Here is a 21,365-nt window from a genome sequence, read left to right as displayed (position 1 = left end):
CTTCCTAGAGATTTGCTATGAAATGCTCTCATGGTGTTTGTGCTGCTAAGTTATTTGCAGAAAGCCAAATATAGAGTTATTTTTCTAGTGTGATCAGCTGCTTACGTTGTAAAATGTCAGTGCATAGCTAGTTGCCGTTTGATTATAGTTTAGCCCTTTTCTATTCAGCAGCAACAATGGAGTGACATTAATATGGCCGGCCTTTGGTATGCACAGCTTCTGCCAACATTTTGAATGCTGGTAGTTCATACTTTTGTCAGGAACATTATGTGAATCAGCTGTTGAAAGTGCGTTTGTCTATCATTGCCACCTCCTCGGCTTGTATGTAGTATGGTGCACGACAACTCTTTATTGAAGTCTGCTTTCTGCGGTATTGAAATGTGACTAAGGTCATGCAGTACCCAGTCAGCATCTGTTTAGACACAGATCAAGTAGCAGTAAAACAGCAAGAAATATTCTGATGAATCCCTCCATACTTTTTTAAAAAAAGTGTTGAAAGTTGATGGGTAAAAACAGCAACAGAAAAATAGTCAACAGACAATGAGAAAGAGCCGACATATATTTCAGAACAGCCTGAAACATTAACCCTTCTGTTCGAAGTACTGGCTGTTTTAGTTCAAATTCCCAGCATTTGCACTATTTTGTTTTTGCAATATAAGGGTTTTGCCAGCCTGGAGTTGGAAATGAGCTCATTCATCTGAAAACTAATGGTCCTAAACTCATCCACTGTGAGCATTTCAAAGATCATTCTCTATCATTGTTTATTTGTTCAGTGGCATTTTCAAAAAAAAAATAGTTAACCAGTTTAATTTCTAAGGAGAGCAGAAAGGATTTGGACTGGAAGAATTTAAGAGATGGAAAAGCTAAATGATCTCTCACTACAATATTGCATTGCCCAGTTGCCACAGTTGGGGTATGAAGTAATGGTGGAATTGATAAATCAGTTGGATCAGGGCAGTAGCAAGAAAGTAAACAAACTAATGAGAATCTAGGGTTATTATAGTGTATTTTGAATTCTGAAAAGTTGTTTCATGTTATTTTGTTTACTAACTTGAAGATGAATATGCAGGATAATAGAAAGTTGTTTGAAATCTCTGGACATTATTAACATTTTTTTTCACTGAGATATATTTACAGCCATATTTAACCAGTCTTTGTACTGAGCAGTTTCTTATTTCATCCACAATCCCAATTCACCTTACTTTTAGACATCTGAATTTTATCATCTGCACTCATCTTAGATCGTTTCAAGTTTAATTATCATTCAACCATACAGGAATCTAGCCAAACGAAACAGTGTTCCTCCAGGGCCAAGGTGCAAAACACATTCCCAACAGCACACACCACACTCCACATAGCACATACCACAAATAGGACATACAATTACAATTTCAGAAACACATACAATCACAAAGAGGGAAGAAAATATATAGCCCAAGTGCCTGATCTTGTTCTTCCAGCAAGCAAACACTGGAGGGCAGTACTGGGCTCAGGCTCAGCAGGCAGTGCGGTCAGGAGATTTGGGGGCTGCAGAAGAAAAGCTAAGATGGTGTGTTGCCTCCCAGGTGCAAGGGTCCAGGATGTCTCAGAGTGGCTGCAGAAGATTCCAAAGAGGGAGTGTGAACAGCCAGAAATTGAGGTGCACATTGGTGGGGGAGGGGTCCTACACAGTGTTGTAAGAAGTTGGGGAAGAGGCTTAAGAACAGGACCTCCAAGGTACCACATGCTAGTCAGGACAGGAATAGGATGATGGTACAGATGATTGAGTGGCTGAGGAAGTGGTGGAGGGACAGGGTTTCAGATTTCTGGATAATTGGGATTTCTTCTGAGAGACCAATATCCTTGTGGGAATGTTTGCTGGAGCTATTGGGGAGGGCTTGAACTAATTTGGTAGTGGGATTGAAACTGGAGCAATAAGGCTGAGAAATAGGGCAGTTGGTATTCGAGTCAACACAGTGTGTAGTGAGACTGTAAGGATGTACAGGCGAATGATAGGGCAAAGCTGCAGTCAGCATGAGATGAAGTGTAACATAGGGGCAAAATTGAAAAGGGTGATAGATACAGGACTGAAGTATATGGATTGGCAGGTATGATGTTGTGGACATCATTGAGACATGATTGAACAAAGATAGATAGGAGCGTACTAGCCAAGGATGCACCCTGTATCTAAAAGACAGGCCTGTGAGCTGAAGGGGTGGGTGGCTCTGGTTAAAAAATTGAATCAATCCTTAGAAAGAAGTGGCTAAGGATTGGAAGATATAAAATGCTTGTGGGTAGAATTAAGAAACTAAGGGTAAAAAGACCCTGATGAGAGTTATGTACAGGTCCCCAAACAGTGGCCAGAGTGTGGGCTATAAATTTCAACGGGAAATAGAAATGGCATGTACTGAAGGCAATATTGTGATAGTCATGGGGGATTTCGGTACGCAGGTGGATTGGGAAAATGATTTTGGTGCTGGATTCCATTCGAGGGAATTTGTAAAATGCCTGTGAGATGGCATTTTAGACCAGCTTTTGGTTGAGCCTACAAGGGGAAAGGCTATTCTGGTAAATATTATATCCACTTTATTTTCAATCCTGATCATTTTCCGCCAACGGAACAGAAAGACTGCGGATTCTGCAGCAGCCGCAGGCGGCGGGTCCTGAGCTCCCCCGGGTCCTAAAGTCCACCCACACTGAGACAGGTTAAGTCAAGGGACTTTAGCATCCGTGTTTTTTGGTATCCGTGGGGGAGTCCCGGAACCAATCCCCCGCGGATAAGGAGGGCCGACTGTACTTCCACACGAGACGTCAGATGCTGGAGTCTGGAACACAGCATCTATCAAGGACCCCCCACTGCCCAGGCCATGCTCTCTTCTTGCTTCTGCCACAGGAAGAAGGTACAGGAGCCTCAGGACCTACACCATAGGGTTCAGGAGCAGTTAGTACCCTTCAATCTTCAGGCTCTAGAAACCAGCAGGGATAACTTCACTTGCCCCATCACTGAACTGTTCTCGCAGCCTTTCAAGGACTCTTCATCTCATGTTCTCGATATTTATTACTTACTTATTTATTTCACTTTTGTATTTGACCTTTGCAAATATGTTGTTTGTCAGTCCTGTTGGGTGCAGTCTTTCACTGATAGTGTTTCTTGGATTTGCTCTGTATTCCTGTAAGAAAATCTAATCTCAGGGTAGTATTTGGTGACAAATATGTACTTTGATAATGAATTTACTTTGAACTTTGCAACCTTTCAGTTCATATAGACCTTCATTTTTTTCACGGTCCCGTCAACTCAATTTCTTCTCCCAATGGCCCCTACTTACACATACCTACTTACATTAAGGACAGTTTAATTTGGTCAGCTTGACGATTCATCTTCAAATACTGGAAAAACTGGAGGACCCCGAAAATACACATGCTTACAGGGAGAATATGTCAGTTTTGCATAAGCGCCAGAAGTCGAGATTGAATCTGGGTCGCTGAAGCTGTGTTAGCAGTTTACGATCTGCACTACTGTGCCAGCCAAAGCAGAAAGAGAGATGGAGTAGTTAAGTTTGCAAGGTCTGGAGCTCAATCCATTGGCAATGTTAGCATAAATGTCCACTGGGGGAACCAATTAATTCAGCAGAAAAGCAGAACTAGAGCATATATTATGTTAGAGAGCTGGAGGAGCCGACAGGACTCCATGGAAGGATTTGAAAGTAAGCATATTCAGGGTTTTATGTAGATTAGCAAACATAGATTGAGTGGTACTAGGAATATATTAGGAAATAGGTAGGAGTATCTTAGATTACCTCATTTAGCGAGAGGAGAGTATTAGGGAACAGTTCAAATAGACCAGAATGACCAACTTTAGAGATGCTGAGGAAAAGAAAAGTTTCAGAATTATGCATTGAATTGTACAGGTTTATAAAGGAGGAATTGATGATGCTGCTCACGTATGATGGAATGTTCATCCTGAGGTTGCTTATAACATCATCACAGACAATTTAGTTCATTTTCAGACCACAGTCATGGACAAGTATGGAGTCAAGGGGTTGGGATCTGAGGACTGAAGGCATCTATCTAGTTTGATGGAGGAATCTCCAGCTCATCCAGAGTCTGTGCAATGAGTCATTGGATTTGGTGGGAGTGGTGAAGAGAAGGTGAGAGGGGGAGTTATGGTAACACTGAGTAATGAGAAGAAGTGAAGAAGGTTAAGAGTTGTTGGTGAAATAGATTTGGGTGTTAGTAGTATAATAGTGTTAGTGTCAACGCAATTGAGCAGGGTTCCCAACCTGGGGTCCACAGCCCCTTCAGCTAATGGTGAGGGAACATGGCATAAAAATGTTGGGAATCCCTGCAATAGAGGAAAGGGATCATCGTGCAGGAGGAGAATCCATTGTTGATGATTATTTGGTTTGATAAGAAAAGAACCAGGAGAAGACAGCAATATGGATGTGAATTTGTGAGATTTGAAAATTCAAGAAATTTAAGGACAAAATGATTGTTTGGAGTTGCAGTTTGCAAGGCAATGTAGTTTTTGGCATTTTTACCTATACCATTGACCTTTTATAAAATCTGTGAGCTCATTCATAAACCCCATGTTTCTGAAGTATTTCCTTATACATTGCCTTGAAAAAGTATTGAGCCCCCATAACTATTTTCACATTTTACTGTTTCACTTTTCTAAATTTAAAATATATTGATGTAGGATTTTTTGAGCTAATCCACAAAACATTGTACATCATGTCAAATAAAAAGAAAAACTCCAGAATCTGTCAACATTTACTAAAAGTTAAAAACCAACCTTGTGAGGCTGAAAAAGTAATCATCCCCTTTGTAATTACTATGCTAACTTTCATCAGCTGCAATACTGTGTCTTACTTTACCAACTCATCCAATTAGTTGATGTAGAAAATTGCAGGATTAACTTTCCAATGATTTCATCAGAATAAATGCCCCCTCTCTCTGTAAGGTCCCATCAGTATGGTAGAGTTTCAACAGACCAAACCAAATAAAGACAAAAGAGCATTCAAGACAAGTCAGTAAAATGATAATAGAGAAACACAAATCTGGAGAAGGATACAAGACCATCCCAAAGTCACTGCTCATACCTCGAAGCTCAGTGCAGTCTATCATGAAAACATTGGGAAAAAAAGCACGAGTCCACAGCCACATTATCTAGGTCAGGCTGTCCCTCTAAACTTGGTCGCCAGAGAAGAATGACACTTTTAAGAGAGACTACTTAATGCCAGCAGTCACTCTCAGTGAGCTGCAGAAGTCAGTGGCTGCAAATGGAGATGAAGTTCATGGCTGCATAGTCTCTAATGCCTTGCACGTAAAGGGTATGTATGGAAAAAGTGAGAAGAAAGAAGCCATGGCTTAACAAAATGTATATACTTACTCCTAAAGACTTTGCACAGCATTACTTAGAAGATTCTGTGAAGATGTGGAGGTCGGTCTTGTGTTTCGATGAGATTAAAGTGAAACTTTTGGGCCTCAACACTAAGCAATACATGTGCTGTAAATATAATACTGCGCTTCAGCAAGGTAACACCATCGCGACTGCAAAGGATGGTGGAGTTAGCATCATGCTGTGGGGATTCTTTTCAGCAGCAGGCACTGGAAATCTGGTCAGGCTTAATGAGAAGATGACTACTGTATAAATGCAGAGAGATCCTGGATAAAAAACCTAATAGACTCTGCCAGAAAGCTTAAACTGGGGAGCAAGTTCATCTTTCAGCAGAATAGCGACCCAAAGCACCCTGCCAGAGCAATCATGGAGAGGCTTCAAATGAAGCAAATTGATGTCCTCGTGGGGCCCAGTCAGAGTCCTGACCTTAACCTGATTGCACATCTCTGGCAGTACCTCAATTCTGCTATCTACCACTACTCCCCAACTAACCTGGCATAGCTTGAGCAATTTTTCAGGGAGAAATGGGCAAATCTTGCTCCAACACATTGTGCAAAGCTCAAGGAGACTGATTCGGTTCAGCTAAGTACTGAGAAAAGAAGGATGAATATTTTTGAACTGCTGACATTTCAGGTTTTGAATTTTTAATTTTTTTATGCTTTACAATTTGCCCTGTTTCTTTGGGCTCTACTGTGGGGGGGGGTGTGGAAGGGTATGATTCACAAGTAAATCTTTTCAGTTAAATTGGTCAGTCACTGGTTGTAATACTCATTTGTGTGAACAAAGGGTCGGGGCCAAATACTTTTTCAAGGTGCTGTAGTACAGCCTTAACATCAGCTTTCTCCCTTCTCACTATTAAAATATTTCTAAGCTTTTTGTCTCTTTATCTTACCAAGAACAGATGTTTTTGCACATCAAATATTGGCAAAGCTAGAGCCATTGTCTTCGGTTCCCATCAGCATCTTAGTTCCCTAACCAACAACTACATTTCTCTTCCACTTCCTGTGATATCACTACAGCTCCATTTCTCTACTGTTTAAACTATAAAATGTGACTTTTACCTCTAAAATATTATGGCACACTCCTGAAAAACTATTTTCTGAATATAAATGAGAGGTAATCCAAAATCTGTTGTTATGTCCAAATTCATACCAAGACTGGGTCATCCTGCCATTCTCATTCAGGGAAGTAGTAAGTTACTTAAATATTTTACCTTTGTTTTTAAACATGTGGCCCCCACTTCCTTAGCATTAAGCACAATGACATTCAAGTATTTATCCTCCAATTTCCTGACATCCTCCAATCTAGTTACTCTTATGATGGCTTCTGCTGCTGAAGTTCTAAGCTCTGAAATTCCTTTGACATCCCTACCTTCCATCGCACCTTTAAGAAACTACAATTCTACTGCTTTGATAGATATTTTAGTGTCTGCCCCGATGTGGTCCATATGGTTTGTTAATCAGTTCTAATAGTACTTACACGTGGAGCATTTGGAACCCTTAGTTGGATTAAAACCATTATAGAAATGAATGTTCTTCTTCTTTGACCATTGTGTAAGGTCTCTGAGAGGCTTCTGAGAAACTTGCATAATTGTGAGTTATCCCTCTTTTGTATCTTCATTATGCCTTAAAACTTACTATTGAATCTGGCTGTATCAACTCTTCAAACAATGCATTCCAGTTTGAAACAGCTGGTAGAAAAGGGTGGAGGGAGGGATTGGAGAAAAGAGCCTCCTCCACTTCCAAGCTGTGACTAGACTCAGATCAGAGCAGGGGTTCCCAATCATCTTAATGCTGTGGAGCCTTACCATTAACTGAAGGATCCATAGACCCCAGGTTGGGAACCCCTGTATTAGGGGAACAAAACCTCTGCTTTCTCAAACTACTTTCTCTTTTTCTCTATCATTGTCTGTTCAGGGACTTTGGTTGTATCATTGATAGTCCATAAAGTCACTGGTTTGTGTTAATTTTCCCATTCGGCATATATTAATCAGCCTTGAGTGGATTTTACCGTCTGTGCTTTGAACATCATATTAAGCACTAACATTTTCTCAAATTTTATGCCTCACTTATGTTCCTGGTAATTTGTTTTCAAGATTTGATCTCTTGGTTGCATATTTGTAATTGCCAGCATTGCAGTGTATTTTTAAATAAATGTCTGTGCAGTTAATTATGGTGTGTGTCTGGGCTTTTGATGCTTTCTGTAAATTTGGTGTTAACTTTAGAGGGTACAGTTGTGATAATTTAGTCAATTTAGATATTGCTGTTCTGGAAAAAATGGAGATTAATTGTTGTTAACCAGAATGCTTTTGCCTCTTAATTGTGCCACCTCCTTCAATACTAACCAGAAGTTTTAACGTTATGGCTGTGTTGTTGATCCCTCTTAATCTGACTCAGCATGATTTTGATTGTAGTGCTGTCTTGTTTTTAAGAAGGGATAGTATGCAAATATCACTTGATCTGTATTTGCCTTTGACATTTAAGCAGGTATTTTAGGAAACACATTAACCTGAAAAAAACAACTAATAGTAGGAGAATCATTATCTTGGTTAAGAATAATGCTGAATAGCACAAGGCAGTGAAAACAAAAGAAATAATTGCTGCTCTGTTGCCAGTGGCCTTTTGCAATTTTCCATTTTGGGGGTCACATCCATTTACTGTATTTATAAATGACTTGTGTGGATTGTGATGCTCCTGGTAAGCTGAAGATTGGGGATAGGATTAGAGGTAGGTATTTCATTAATAACCATCTCTACTTTAAAAAGTACCATTCCTACTATCACACAGGACATACATGAGCTTGAAAACACACACTCAAATGTTTTAGGAACAGCCTCTCCCCCTTTGTCATCAGATACATGAATAATACATGAACACCTCCTCACTATTTTTGTACCATTTATTTATTATGTATGTTTATTGTAACATTTAGAAATTTTTAATGCATTGCACTTTACTAATGCAGTAAAACAACAAATCACGACATATGTCAGTGATAATAAACTTGATTCTGAAGTAATCTGAATTTGGGACTTCCATGTTAGTAGCACGAGGCCATTTTACAGCTGAGATTGATTGATACTTGTTCACTAAGGATATGAAGAAAGATGAAATGAGGTCAGAGATTAGTTAAACTATCATAAATTGGCAAAATGGGCTTCAGGGCCTAACTAACTGGCTTATGCTTTTTTTCTTCAATGAACTAAAAATACAAAAGTATATGTCAAAATTGAAGAGTTATTTTATTCCTTTTGTGAAATAATGGTTATAGAATTACAGGAGGATCTTTATCAGCTATGTAAGTGAGCTGATGAATGACAAGTGGAATTTCATGGATTGAGGAGTGGTATTACAGAAGTGTACAAAATCATCTCCAGGCTTCTCACTTAACCCCACCGTTCCTCTCACCTGTGATAGGAATCTTTGAGAACATCCTTGAATCTTTTCTTCTGTCCCCTTGGTCTTGCTGTGATGAAACATGGAACAGAATAATGTTGTGGGAGCTTGAGCTGAAAAGCACGACTGTTAATGGGAGTACTAACCACAGTACTATTGTGTTGCTTCAGTATTCCAGCAAGGATACTCTTTGCTCTTGAGGTTTTGTTTTTAAGTTGGCTTTTCTTTGAGGGGTTTGTAAGTTTTTGGAACTCTTCAAAGCATGGTGGAAGCACACTTTAATTGAGAGCTATATAAACTCTTGATAAGTCAGGAGGTAAAAGGTTACAAGGCATGTGTGGAGTGCACCATCAATTCAGTCATGACTATTGATAATAGAGAAGACTCAAGGGTGCAAATGGCTTCATCGATCTTAATTTTAATGATTAACTATACTCAGTGGTATACTATCTACAAAGGATCTTGAGATTATCACCAGTTCTTGGATAAAGTGATAGGATGCCCTTCAAGTCATTTCAGGATAAATTAGCTGAAGGAATTGGGATAATAGAATGGGTTAAGAATTACTTGAAAGACGTTAAATAGATTCTAACGGAATGGCTATTTCAGCTGGCTGTTACTAGTGGAGTGCTGCAATGATCTGAGTTTGTGGTCGCCCTATCGATAAAACATTGTACTATTGGGGCCCATTTCTCAGAAATAATGTGTTGTCATTGGAGAGAGTCCAGAGGAGGTTCATGAAGATGATTCTGGGAATGCAGAGGTTAACATATGAGGAATGTTTGGCAGCTTTGGTCCCATACTCATTGGAATTTAGAAGAATGCAGAGGGTCTATCCAGACCTGGAGAACACAGCCTCAAAATTGAGGGGTGACCCTTTAAAATAGAGGTAAGGAGGAATTTTTATATATATATATATAGCCAGAGAGTCGTAAATCTGTGGAATGCTCTGCACAGACTGCAGTGGAGGCCAAGTCCATGCATGTATTTAAAGCGGAAGTTGAACGTTTCCTGATCGGTCAGGGGATCAAGGCATATGCCGAGAAGGCTTCATATGGGGTTGAGGTGGGTCAGGGATCAATCATGATGGAATGGCAGAGCAAACTCGGTAGGCTGAATTCTGCTCCTATGACTTGCAGTCTTATTCCAGATTTTGCAGTTATAATGGAAATAAATGTGCCAGAATTCTTTGTTATTATTCAGTGCTGAACGGTTAGCATAACTGCCGTTGACTTTGGGACTTCCATACAGATATGGAGATCATGGACTGGCAGGTTACTTTTGCCATTGATTCTGCATCTGCATCCAGATATTGGACCTCTCACATTTCAGCTGCTATTTCCCAACGTTTACACTAGGAAAATCTGCACAGCTATAAGTGGTGCAGGAACAAGAAATTTTTCCCTCAGCAAAGAGCAGCTGAGGTACATAAGTACAAATTCGTTTCCATTTTAATCAAGTATGTATTTCAGATTTGTTTTGAATACCTTTGTTTTTTTATTTTTTAATTTTAAAAATGTGCTAATAGTTCTCAGTCATTTAAACCAGGAAGTGGTTTAACTCGATGTCAGTTCTTTTAGCTGCATGGTGGGTGGGACTTGCTATGCTGCCACCATACATGGCAATACTCCATGCAAAGCCCTACTGCTAAAAAAAGGCTTTGTCATTTGGACTGGGGTGGACACTTACTAGCATTTCACTGGCAGATCCATAAAGACAATGTTCTCCCTTCATCACGTAGATCAGCGGCAACCACAAACGGCTTGCAACTGGCAGCCAATTCTGTCTAGGGAATAGTGAATAAAAGAAGGAAAACTGATGAAAATGCTGGAATATTTCAGCCATTAAATTGGGTATTATATTTGAGGTTATGTTGAGTTCCAAGGTTAATTGGTGAGCAGAATTCTTTGATGTTAATTGTAGATTAACAGCTCATCTTTTATAATCTGTTCCAGTCATTTTTCACAAGGGCAGAGATGTCTTTATTCAGAAATTTCCATGAACTGCAGGAAGTGAAAGTCATGAGAAATTCATTAAAGAAATACAAATTGAAAGTTGAACACATAGAATGTCTACAAGATGCTCTTTGCAGAGCCCTGGAACATCTGGACAGCAAGGATGCGTATATCAGGATGCTCTTTATCGATTGCAGATCAGTATTTAGTACCATCATCCCCTCAAAACTAGTCAGTAAACTCCTAAGACCTGGGCCTCAACACCTCCTTGTACAATTGGATCCTGGATTTCCTCACTTGCAGACCACGGTCAGTTCAGATTGGCAAAAACATCTCCTCCACGATCTCCATTAGCACCACAGGGATGTTTTATTTATTTATTTAGAGATTCGCGTGGGAAAGGCCCTTCCTGCACTTCGAGCCGTATTGCCTAGCAAACCCGATTAAACCTTAACCTACTTGCAGGACAATTTAAAAAGAGCAATGTGTGCTTAGCTCCTGCTCTACTTGCTTTACACCTATGACTGTGCAGCTAAGCACAGCTCCAACACCATATACAAGTTTGCTGATGATACCACTGTTATGGGCTCTATCAAAGGTGGTGATGAATCAGCATACAGGAGGGAGATCGTAAATGTGGCTGAGTGGTGTACAGTGATAACAACAACCTCTCACTCTATGTCAGTAAGACCAAGTAACTGATTGTACACTTCAGGAGAGGGAAACCAGAGGTCCATGATCCAGGACTCACCGGAGGCGCAGAGGGTCAATAACTAAATTCCTGAGTGCCACTATCTTGGAGGACCTGTCCTAGAACCATCATGTGGGGCAAAGAAAGCCCCACAGTGCCTCCACTTCCTCAGGAGTCTGTGGAGATTTGGCATGTCTTCAAAACCCCTGGCAAGCGTCTATAGATGTGTGGTGGAAAGTGTGCTTGACTGGCTGTATTATGGCCTGGTATGGGAACACCAGTGTCTTTGAGTGGAAAATCCTATAAAGGGTAATGGATGCGGCCTAGTACATCACAAATAAAACCCTCCCAACCATTGAGCATATCTATATGAAATGTTGCTGTTGAAGATCAGCATCCATTTTCAAAGATTCTCACCATCCAGGCCATGCTGTTTTCTCACTGCTGTAATCAGGTAGCAGGTACAAGTGCCTCAAGACTCTCACCACCAGGTTCAATAAGATACTAGCCCTCAACCGTCAGGCTCTTAAACAAAAGGGGAAGCTATACACATTCTGTTTCTGGTGTTCTCACATCCGATGGTCTCACTTTAAGGACTCTTTTATCTTGTTATTTATTACTATTAATTTGTTGTTGTACAGTTTGTTCATTGATCCTTTTTATAGTTATTGTTCTTTAGATTTGCTGAGTATGTCTGCAGGAAAAAGGAATTTCAGGGTTGTATGTGGTAACATCTATCTCCTCTGATGAAAAATTTTACTTTGAACTTTGAGTTTTTACTTTGAGATGGCTTTTTAGAGCAGTTTGTGGTTGAGCCCACGAAGGGAAAGCTTATTCTGGATTAGGTGTTGTGCAATGAACTGGATTTGATTAGGGAGCTTAAGATAAAGGAACACTTAGAAGACAGTGATCATAGTATGATAGTCTTCACATTGCAGTTTGAAAGTCAGATGTATCAGTATTACAGTGAAGTGAAGGGAATTACAGAGCCATGAGAGAGGAGCCAGCCAAAGTTGATTGGAAAGGGGCACCAGCAGGAATGATGGCAGAACAGAGATTCTGGGAGCAATCCTGAAGGCATCAGTATATACATCCAAAAGAAGGTGGTAGTATTCTAAAGGGAGGATGACACCTACGTGACTGACAAGGGAAGCAAAAACAACATAAAAGCAAAAAAAGAAGGCATATAATTGAGCAAAAATTATTGAGAAGTTGGAGGATTGGGAAGCTTTGAAAAACCAACAGAAGGCAACTAAAAAAGCCATGAGAGAAAAGATGAAATATGGAGGTAAGTTAGCCAATAATATCAAAGAGGATACCAAAATATTTTCAGATATGTGAATTGTAAAAGAGAGGCAAAAAAGTATCAGACCATTGGAAAATGACACTGGAGAGGTGGAAATAGGAATGAGGAAACGGAGGAAAAATTGTATTAGTATTTTGCTTCCGTCTTCACTATGGAAGGTACTAGTAGTATGCCAGAAGTTTAATTGTATCAGGAGGCAGATGTTGTTGATTAGACAGGGCATGAAAGGTATGGAAAAAAGGCAGGGGAATGGCATTAAGAGGGAAAATGGATCAGCCATGATGAAATGGCGGAGCAGACTTGATGGGCCATAAGGCCTAATTCTCCTCCTGTCTCTTATTGTCTTATTTGTGTTCATTTCAAAATGCAGGAGCTACACAACCTAAATTAGAACATGAAATGCTCGATCACTCAATGTCAGGTAGCATCTGTGGAGAATAAGGATGAGTTACCGATTTGGATTCAAGACCTTTCAAAAGAAATGTTTGGACGATTACTTTTCTGAAATGTGAATCTGTATTCCAGAATTTATATAGTAAGAAATGGTGGTTTGCCTTATCAGTTCCAACCACCAGTTTCTGGAGTCTGCAAATGCACGATTTTACTCAAGAAGTGAGAACTTGCTGTCAGTACTTTCCTGTGTCTTCTGGGGCACAGTATTTTAGGTCTTTTCAAGTGGAACTTTCAGAAATAGGTGAATCATTGAACATTTAAGATGTTTTTATAACTTTGAAAGAATTGTTTTGCTATCAGAAGAGTTTAAATATGCTTCTAAACTAATAGTACTGTTTAACAACTTCCTTGAGTCAAAAAACTTGCTTTACATGTGGATTGCCATTCCCTCAGAAGTATTCAGTTTCATGGACTTTTTTATTTGTTTATAAAATATTAGCATCGACCTTGTGTTTGATCCAGTCATTATTTCACATTCTGTAGAATGTTAAAATAGTTGTGCTTTATTCTTCTAGCTTGTTGTTTGTGAGAATCCTTAATTTTGATTGGTTGCTCAGGTTGCTTAGTGATATCAATGTCATTGGCTGTCAGGCACAGCACTGATGTTAGGAAAGAGAAATGTCATCCCATGGAATATGCTTGTTTATTGTAAGTGTGTTTTGAGGTCAGCAGCAGTGGTGTGCCTTCAATTCTAACTGCAAAATCTAGGTCAATATGTTTGTCACTGAATGAAGGATTGAGTTTCTAATTTTCAGGATGACACTTGAAGACATTTATTTATGATGTTCAAAGTTTTAAAAATAGTTTTGGAGTAAAAGATAGTAAGAATTATGAAGAAAAGGTGTTTTGCCACAAGTTGTTTAATTCACAAAATACATATCAGCATATAAATTATTGATTTGGTCTGATCATCTTACAAGCACATAAATATTTTTCAAAGTTGACCAATATTTTAATGAAGAATTGTGAATAAAAAGAGAACGTTATGCTTAAACAGTTAAGAAAAACAGCAGAGAAATCTGGGTGTACATACAGCAGATTCATTCAGAATAGAACTGGATAAATACCTGAAAGGACATAAATTGGAGGTCAGTGGGCAGAAAGCCAGGAATAGATTACACAGTTTTTACAAACTCACATGGCCAAATAGTCTTCTTTCTTCTGGGAATCATGCTGTGACTCTGGGATATTGCCATAGTCTTTAACTGAGTTTTCTAACTTAAATGTGTTCACTTGTGTTGTGACTGAGTAAAATCAACAAATTCTTGTATAATAAGTTGAGGGAATTCAATATCAGAAAGTCAGATGTGGTAAAGGAAAAGAGATATTGATAGTCAAATAAAGAGATACCAGGATTGGAGGAAATCTTACAGGGACACGGTCATGATCTTGATGTTCTTATCCTTTGTAGATCTTTTGATGTGATATGCAGAACTTGTACTTTAAAATATGGTCGTTCATACTGTAGCCATAGTTTGCCCCTGATATTGTGTATTTTAAATCCTGTGGTAGAACAAATAGTGTACAGGTGCAAGAAAAAGTTTGAACCTTTTGCAGTTACCTGGTTTTCTGTATTAACTAAAAAATGTTATTTGATCTTCCATCTAAGTCACATTAATAGAGAAACACCGTCTATTTTTACTAGTAGCACACAAAGAAGTATACTACTTCTCATGGATTCTGAGTATACCATTTAAGCAATTACAGTCCAGGTTCAAAAAAGTAAGTGAACCTTAAGGACTGGGTGTCCTGCAAAGATCACACCAAGAGCATAACATACAGTGCTGAAGCAGGTGAAAAAGAACCCAAGGGTAATAGCAATATTGCTGCACGTCTCGTGTTTGCAGAAGATCCCTTGGATGTTCCACAATGCTTCTGGAACAATGTTCTGAGGACAGAAGAGACAAAAGTTGAACTTTTTGGCAGAAATGCACATTGCTATGTTTGAAGGAAAAAGGGCACTGCACACCAACACCAAAACCTCATCCCAACTGTGAAGCATGGTGGAAAGAATATCATGGTTTGGGGCTGCCTTGCTGCCTCATGGCCTGGATAGCTTCCAGTCATTGAGGGAACAATGAATTCAAAATTGTATTAAGACATTTTACAGGAGAATGTTAGAGTAGCGGTCCATCATCTGAAACTTAATAGAAATTGGATGATCCAAGAAGAAAATCTGTCTTTTGGAATGGCCAAGTCAGAGTTCAGACCTTAACCCATTTGAGATGCTGTGGCATGAACTGAATCAGTTTTGTATGGAGGAATGGTCTAAAATTCCTCCTCGCCATTGTGCGAGTCTGATCAGCAGCTACAGGAAACATTTGGTGGAGGTTATTGCTGTTAAAGGAGGTTCTACTAGTTATTAAATACAGGTGTTTGCATACTTTTTCCCAGCCTGGACTGTGAATGATTAAACAAGGTGTTCAATAAAGACATGATAAGTACAATTGTTTTGTGTTACTTGTTTAGGGAGATTGTGTTTCTTAGATGATCAGACCGCATTTTATGAGTAATTAAAGCAGAAAACCAGGTAATTGCAAAGGGTTCACAAACGTTTTTCTCGCAACTGTACTTTTTGCCTAGGATGATGGATCCAGACTCCTAATAAGCTGTATGAGAGATGGAGAGACTTTGGATTACCAGGAGTTAACTCAGCCTTTTCTCATTTTTGATCATTAGTAATCTATCAGCATCCTTATACCAATCCTGTTTTGGTGGTCTTGTAGTTAACAATGCAGATTCTAGAACTGGTATTTAGAGTTCAGCTCAGTACAAATGGAAGCCCCTCTTTGAAAAGTCAAATATAAAGCTAAATTGAAATGGGTGATGATGCTAATCACAAAGTTAAGGTTGGATGTTGCCAACTAGATATGACTTTTGATAGCTTGAAGTTCTATGATGAAAGAGTAACAGATAGTCAGTTTCAGAGATCTCTGGCCCTAGAAAAGGATGGTACAAAGAGGAGGTTAATGCAATGGCAATGTAAGGTAGAACAAGCACATTTAAGATAGCATATTTCCTGGAAAATAAAAGGTCAGATGGTTCTCTATACATGTAGAAATAAAGAAGAGAAATAAAAAATGAAAACTGGTATTACCACAGATATGGACAATCTGAAATTAAAATCCAAAAAAAGTTGAAACCTTCAGGAGCTCAAGCTTTATCTGTGGAAAGAAAAGCTTTATATTCAAGTCTGACATCCTTCTTCAGAACTGGGAATGCTTGATACTAAAAAAAAACTTTTTGAATTTGTTTCCAAAATGGGGGCTTTATACAATTACAATGTTCTGCTCTTTTCCATCTTCTAAGCCAATTCTGAATGTGCTGAATCTTAATGAACCTCTCTGATAACAATCTGTGTTCACTTTCTCAAACCATCACTGAGATCATCGTTTACCTCCACATCCTGATTTGCAACTGTCTTCCCCATAATGACTGAAATCTAGATCACTTCAAGAATTGACTTCACCATCTGCCTGCTGAAATCCTTGACTCCACAGAATAGGCTTTTTTATTAAAATTTTCTCCTTCAGATGAAGATCCATAAGCTCCTCTTCTACCCTTGTCAAGTTCCCTTTTGCCTCAGCAAAAAGTGTTTAGATTGTCTTGCTGTCTTCATTCTAATTTAAAATTCCTTCAGACCCCAGTTTAATTACAGGGCCCTTTTCCCTGTCATGTCACTCATTGGGTAATAATTCCTCTCCCCTTCTCCAAGATTTTTCAGAATGATGCAGAAACTTCAATTTGTTGGTCAAATTGGTGTAATCTTTTATTATCTGTTTTATGAAATTTGCAGGATAGCTTCACTCACTTTTTGCTGGCTAATTCTAAATATTTTTTGTTGTGTTTTTATGCAGCCTCAGCACCAGTTAGCACTGTAACCAAGCGCCGCATTTCTCCAGGAAATAATCCCTGCTGGGTGAAGAAGGGTGTCACCATGTCAAACATCACAGTTGACCCAGATACCAAACCTGGAGAGTATGTTATTAAGAGTCTGTTTGCAGAATTTACAGTTCAAGCCGAGAAAAAGATTGAAGTTGTTATGGCTGAACCACTGGTAAGTCAGACTTTAATAAAAATACTTCAAAGAGTGGTGTGCTTAATTTTGTTCATTTTCATTTGTTGAGTAAGAAGCCATTACTTCCCCAAACAAAATCAGTTACTGAAATTATATTCTGAGATTCCCATACTTTATACTCTATAGTTTATATCCAGTTTGTGCACTTATTTGGGAATAGCTTCAAAGAGCTGGTTAATTCTATTCCTTTGTTTCCATCTTTCCTAACCTAAGGCAATTGTTTGCTCCCTCTTACTGTTCTTAACAGCCTGGTTACTAGACATTATTTCAGGCAACTTTTCAGTTACCTTTCCTAACTATTCTTCAAGGGCTGGCCATCTCAAACAAGGAAAAATCTGCAGAAATTGAAAATGCAAGCAACACACCAAAAATGCTGAGAAACTCAGTAAGCCAGGCAGCATCTGTGGGGGAAAAAAAAGTTCAGTTGATATTTTGAGCCAAGGCCCTTCAGCAGGACTGGAGAAAAAAAAGAGTAGAATTAAAAGGTGGGGGTTGGGGAGAGAGAAGCACAAAGTAATAGATGAAACGAGGGTCTGAAGTAAAGAGCTGGGAAGTTGAATGGTGAAAGAGATACAGGGCCAGAGAGGGGTAATCTAATAGGAGAAGACAGAAGGCCATGGTTGGCATAAACATTGATTTTTCAAACTTCCAGTATTGCCCCCCACCCTCTCCTTCACCATTCCCCATCCTTTTTTCTCTCTCACCTTATCTGCTTGCCTGCCATCGCCTCTCTCTGATGCTCCTTCCTTTCTTTCTTCCATGGCCTCGCCCTCCCAGTTTCACCTATCACCTTGTGTTTCTCTAGTCCTCATCTTTTTTTTCTCTCCAGTCCTGCCTTTTTTCCATAAATGCTGCCTGGCCTACTGAGTTCCTCCAGCATTTTGTGTGAGGGCTGGCTATCTGTCTCTCCTTGTGCATTGTCTATATATGCAATTCTGCTTATGATATTGCACAGACAACAACTTTATCGTGATGCTCTCTTAAGCAGTTAGTGATAAATTGGCTTGAAACACTTAAATGAATATTAACTTGGTATTGAGTTTAATGAAGTGATTTTGATGATTTAAGTGATAGCAACTGTTTTTAGATTTTGCTTCTTGCTTGAAATGGGTTTATGCCTGATTTAAATTTTGTTAGCTGTGCTTTTTCTTAAAAGACAGCATGATTACTTTAACAGCACTTGTATGAAATTTTGTTTTTCCCTTCATAGCTCCCTCCACCAAACCACAATCTGTCTTTGAAGCAGTGACACATAGAGCATGTATTGATCCTGGGAAAGGAGAGCATTAGATAGAAAAATAATGTTCCTTTAATTTTTTTTTATATATATCCTGGCAACATCGAGCAGCAGTTAATACTGCTGCTTCAGTGTACATGGACCTGAATTTGATACTAATCACAGGTGCTATTTGTGAGGAGTTTAAGCATATCTGCCGGTTAATAAGTGGTTTTTGCTGGGTACTCAAATTTCCTTCATATTCCAAAGATATTCTTAGGTCTAAATCTCAAGGTTTGTTTGCAGGTGCAACAGTTTATAGCAAAGGCATATGGAATATTGACACTCGTTGCTAGAGAGATTGAATTTAAGAGCAGGGAGGTTATGCTGCAACTGTACCGGATATTGGTGAGGTCATACCTGGAGAACTGCATGCAGTTCTGTTTTCATGTTTTTGTTACTGGAAGAAAGATAAACTGGCTTTGAAGCTGGTACAGAGGAGGATCAGCATGTGATTTGGAGATGAGGGGGTTAGCCTATAGGGGAGATAGGGTCATCTGGGATTCAGAAGCATGAGAGAGGATCTTATAAAAACATATCCAATTATGAAAGGGAGAGATGAGATAGAAAGGCAGGAAAGCTATTTCTGCTCATCAATGAGATGAGAACTAGGGAACCTGGCCTCCTGATTTGGATTTGGGACAGAAATCCAGAGTAGTGAATCAGCAAAATTTTCTGCAGGAAATCAGTAAAGGCTACCTCATTAAATATATTTGAGACACTGATATATTTTTGCATAGCAAAGGAATTGAGGTTATGGGGAATAGCCTGGTAGGAGGAGCTGAGTCCACGGCAGATCAACCTTGATGTTACTGAATGGTGGAGCAGGCTTGATGAGTCAGGTGGACTACTCCTGCACCTAGTTCTTATTATATGATGGGAGATTTATTGTCCATTGTAGACTGCCCAGTAACATTTAAGTGACAAAAAGACCCATGAGTAATTAAATGTGATGTATTATGTGCTTGCCCATATGAAACTGAAGAATCCTTCAATGAAATGTCTCACTGTGCACAAATTCTTCAGCTCCTAATAATTTGAGGTATATTTATTTGTTTTTCCAGATTTTACATTCAACATCTGACTAGCCTATTTAAGTTTCTGTTATTAAAGTAGTCCCTTTCATTTTGTTCAAACCCTATTTAGATGTAGTTTATATTGTTACATTTTTAATTCCCACTTTCTTACTAGTACTTCTAATTTTCAAAAAAAATTTTCATTGTTACAGTAAATATTACTTGCTGTGTGAAGCATCTGAAATTGTGCTTAATTCTGATTTCCCCTTCATTGGATGTTAGTGACTTAACACAGAAAGGAATAGATGTGACTGAAAAGGCTGTCGAAATCACTACAGCTAACAATCAATATGAGGGTGAATTAATTTGGCTCAATTATTGAAGTTGAGATGACAGACCAGAATATAGCAGCACCACAGTAGCTCCTTTAAAGGAACTTTCTCAGTACTCCAATTCAAGAGCTTAATGCCTTGGAGTTTATATTTTTCTCCTGTAATTCACAAAAGAATATCAGAGTTGAATACAATTTCCAAGGGTCTTCACTTTATGCTATAGAATGTAGTGTTTTACTGTTAGAATCTAAAGCAACTAGAAAAAAAAATCAAGTTGTTTACACTAAGTGCTGGCATTCTGTTAGGTCTGCAGTTTCCTAATAAATTTCTGTTACTGCCAAAACGTTCCAAAGAAACAACATTCCATCAGAGGGTTTATTGTAAATTCTTTGAATAATGCAGAGCATAAACAGTTCATTGCTTGTTTGCCTCAATTATGAGACATTATGTAAACAGTAAAATCATTATATCTTTGCAATTTTTAAAAATTGAGAAGTCAATGAGAATATCTACAAAAGAACAATATTTTTTTCTCATTCTGGAATTAGTATTAAAAAGAGATGAGCCCAGATTACTCAAAGAAAGGAAAATTAATACAAGGGATTATGTTCCTTAGAGATTTTGGATGTACATTACTTCATTCATGTGATATTTTCCTTCCCACACCACATAAAGCTGTCTTTGTCCCATTGAATGAGAAGTTTTTTAAATTTCTTTTCCACATGACAAACTTAACAGCAATAATTATATTTTTCTGCTGTTAATATTAAGCTCTTTTGTTGATTTTAAAATCTTCTTGATTTTAAATCATGTGGATTCAAATGATTACAGCTCAGTGTTCAACAGCATCATCCCCTCTCTTCTAATCAACAAGCTTAATAACCTGGGCTTCTGTATCTCTCTCTGCAACCAGATTCTTGACTTCATCATTGGGAGACCACAGTCAGTGCAGATCAGAAATAACTTCTCCACAATCAACACCAGTGCTTCTCAAAATTGCATACTTAGCCTGCTGCTCTTTTCTTACTATACCCATGACTGCATGGCTAGACACAGCTCAAACACCATCTATAAATTTGCCAGTTGTGTTGGCAGAATATCAGATGATGATGAGGCAGCGTAGAGGAGTGGGATAGATTGATTGGTTAAGTGGTGTCAGAACAACAACCTTACAATCTCCACTTTAAATATACTCAGTGATTTGGCCTCCAATGCCATCTGTGAAAATGAATTCCACAGGTTCGCTATCCTCTGGCTAAAGAAGTTCCTACTCATCTATGTTTTAAATAGACATCCCTCTATTATGAGGCCTCTGGTCCGAGACTTCCCCACCAGAGGAAACATCCTCTCCAGATGCATTGTATCTAGGCCTTTGGACATTCGAGTATTATATGTCCACTCTTTGGCTTTGGCGTCCCTTGTCAGCCATGTTTGCCTCATCCTCCCTTTAGAATACTTCTTCATTTTTGGGATGTATCTTTCCTGC

At 38.8% G+C, this 21,365-nt stretch overlaps 1 protein-coding gene across 10 annotated transcripts in view; it reads left to right on the top strand.

Annotated features, from left to right (window-relative positions):
- Nucleotides 1-21,365, top strand: part of fryl (furry homolog, like) — a 346,929-nt gene that overhangs the window by 97,794 nt on the left and 227,770 nt on the right. For all 10 annotated transcript variants that reach the window (XR_009515656.1, XM_059989161.1, XM_059989159.1 and 7 more), the window contains one exon: nt 17,035-17,234. Coding sequence is in view for 9 of the 10 variants with exons in the window: in XM_059989159.1 (XP_059845142.1) it covers nt 17,035-17,234 (200 nt within the window). In the remaining variant the exon portion in view is untranslated. The remainder of the gene's footprint in view (nt 1-17,034; nt 17,235-21,365) is intronic.

Source organism: Hypanus sabinus, chromosome 14 (assembly GCF_030144855.1).
Source record: "Hypanus sabinus isolate sHypSab1 chromosome 14, sHypSab1.hap1, whole genome shotgun sequence".
NCBI lineage: Eukaryota > Metazoa > Chordata > Chondrichthyes > Myliobatiformes > Dasyatidae > Hypanus > Hypanus sabinus.
This window is presented reverse-complemented; position numbering and strand designations above follow the sequence as displayed.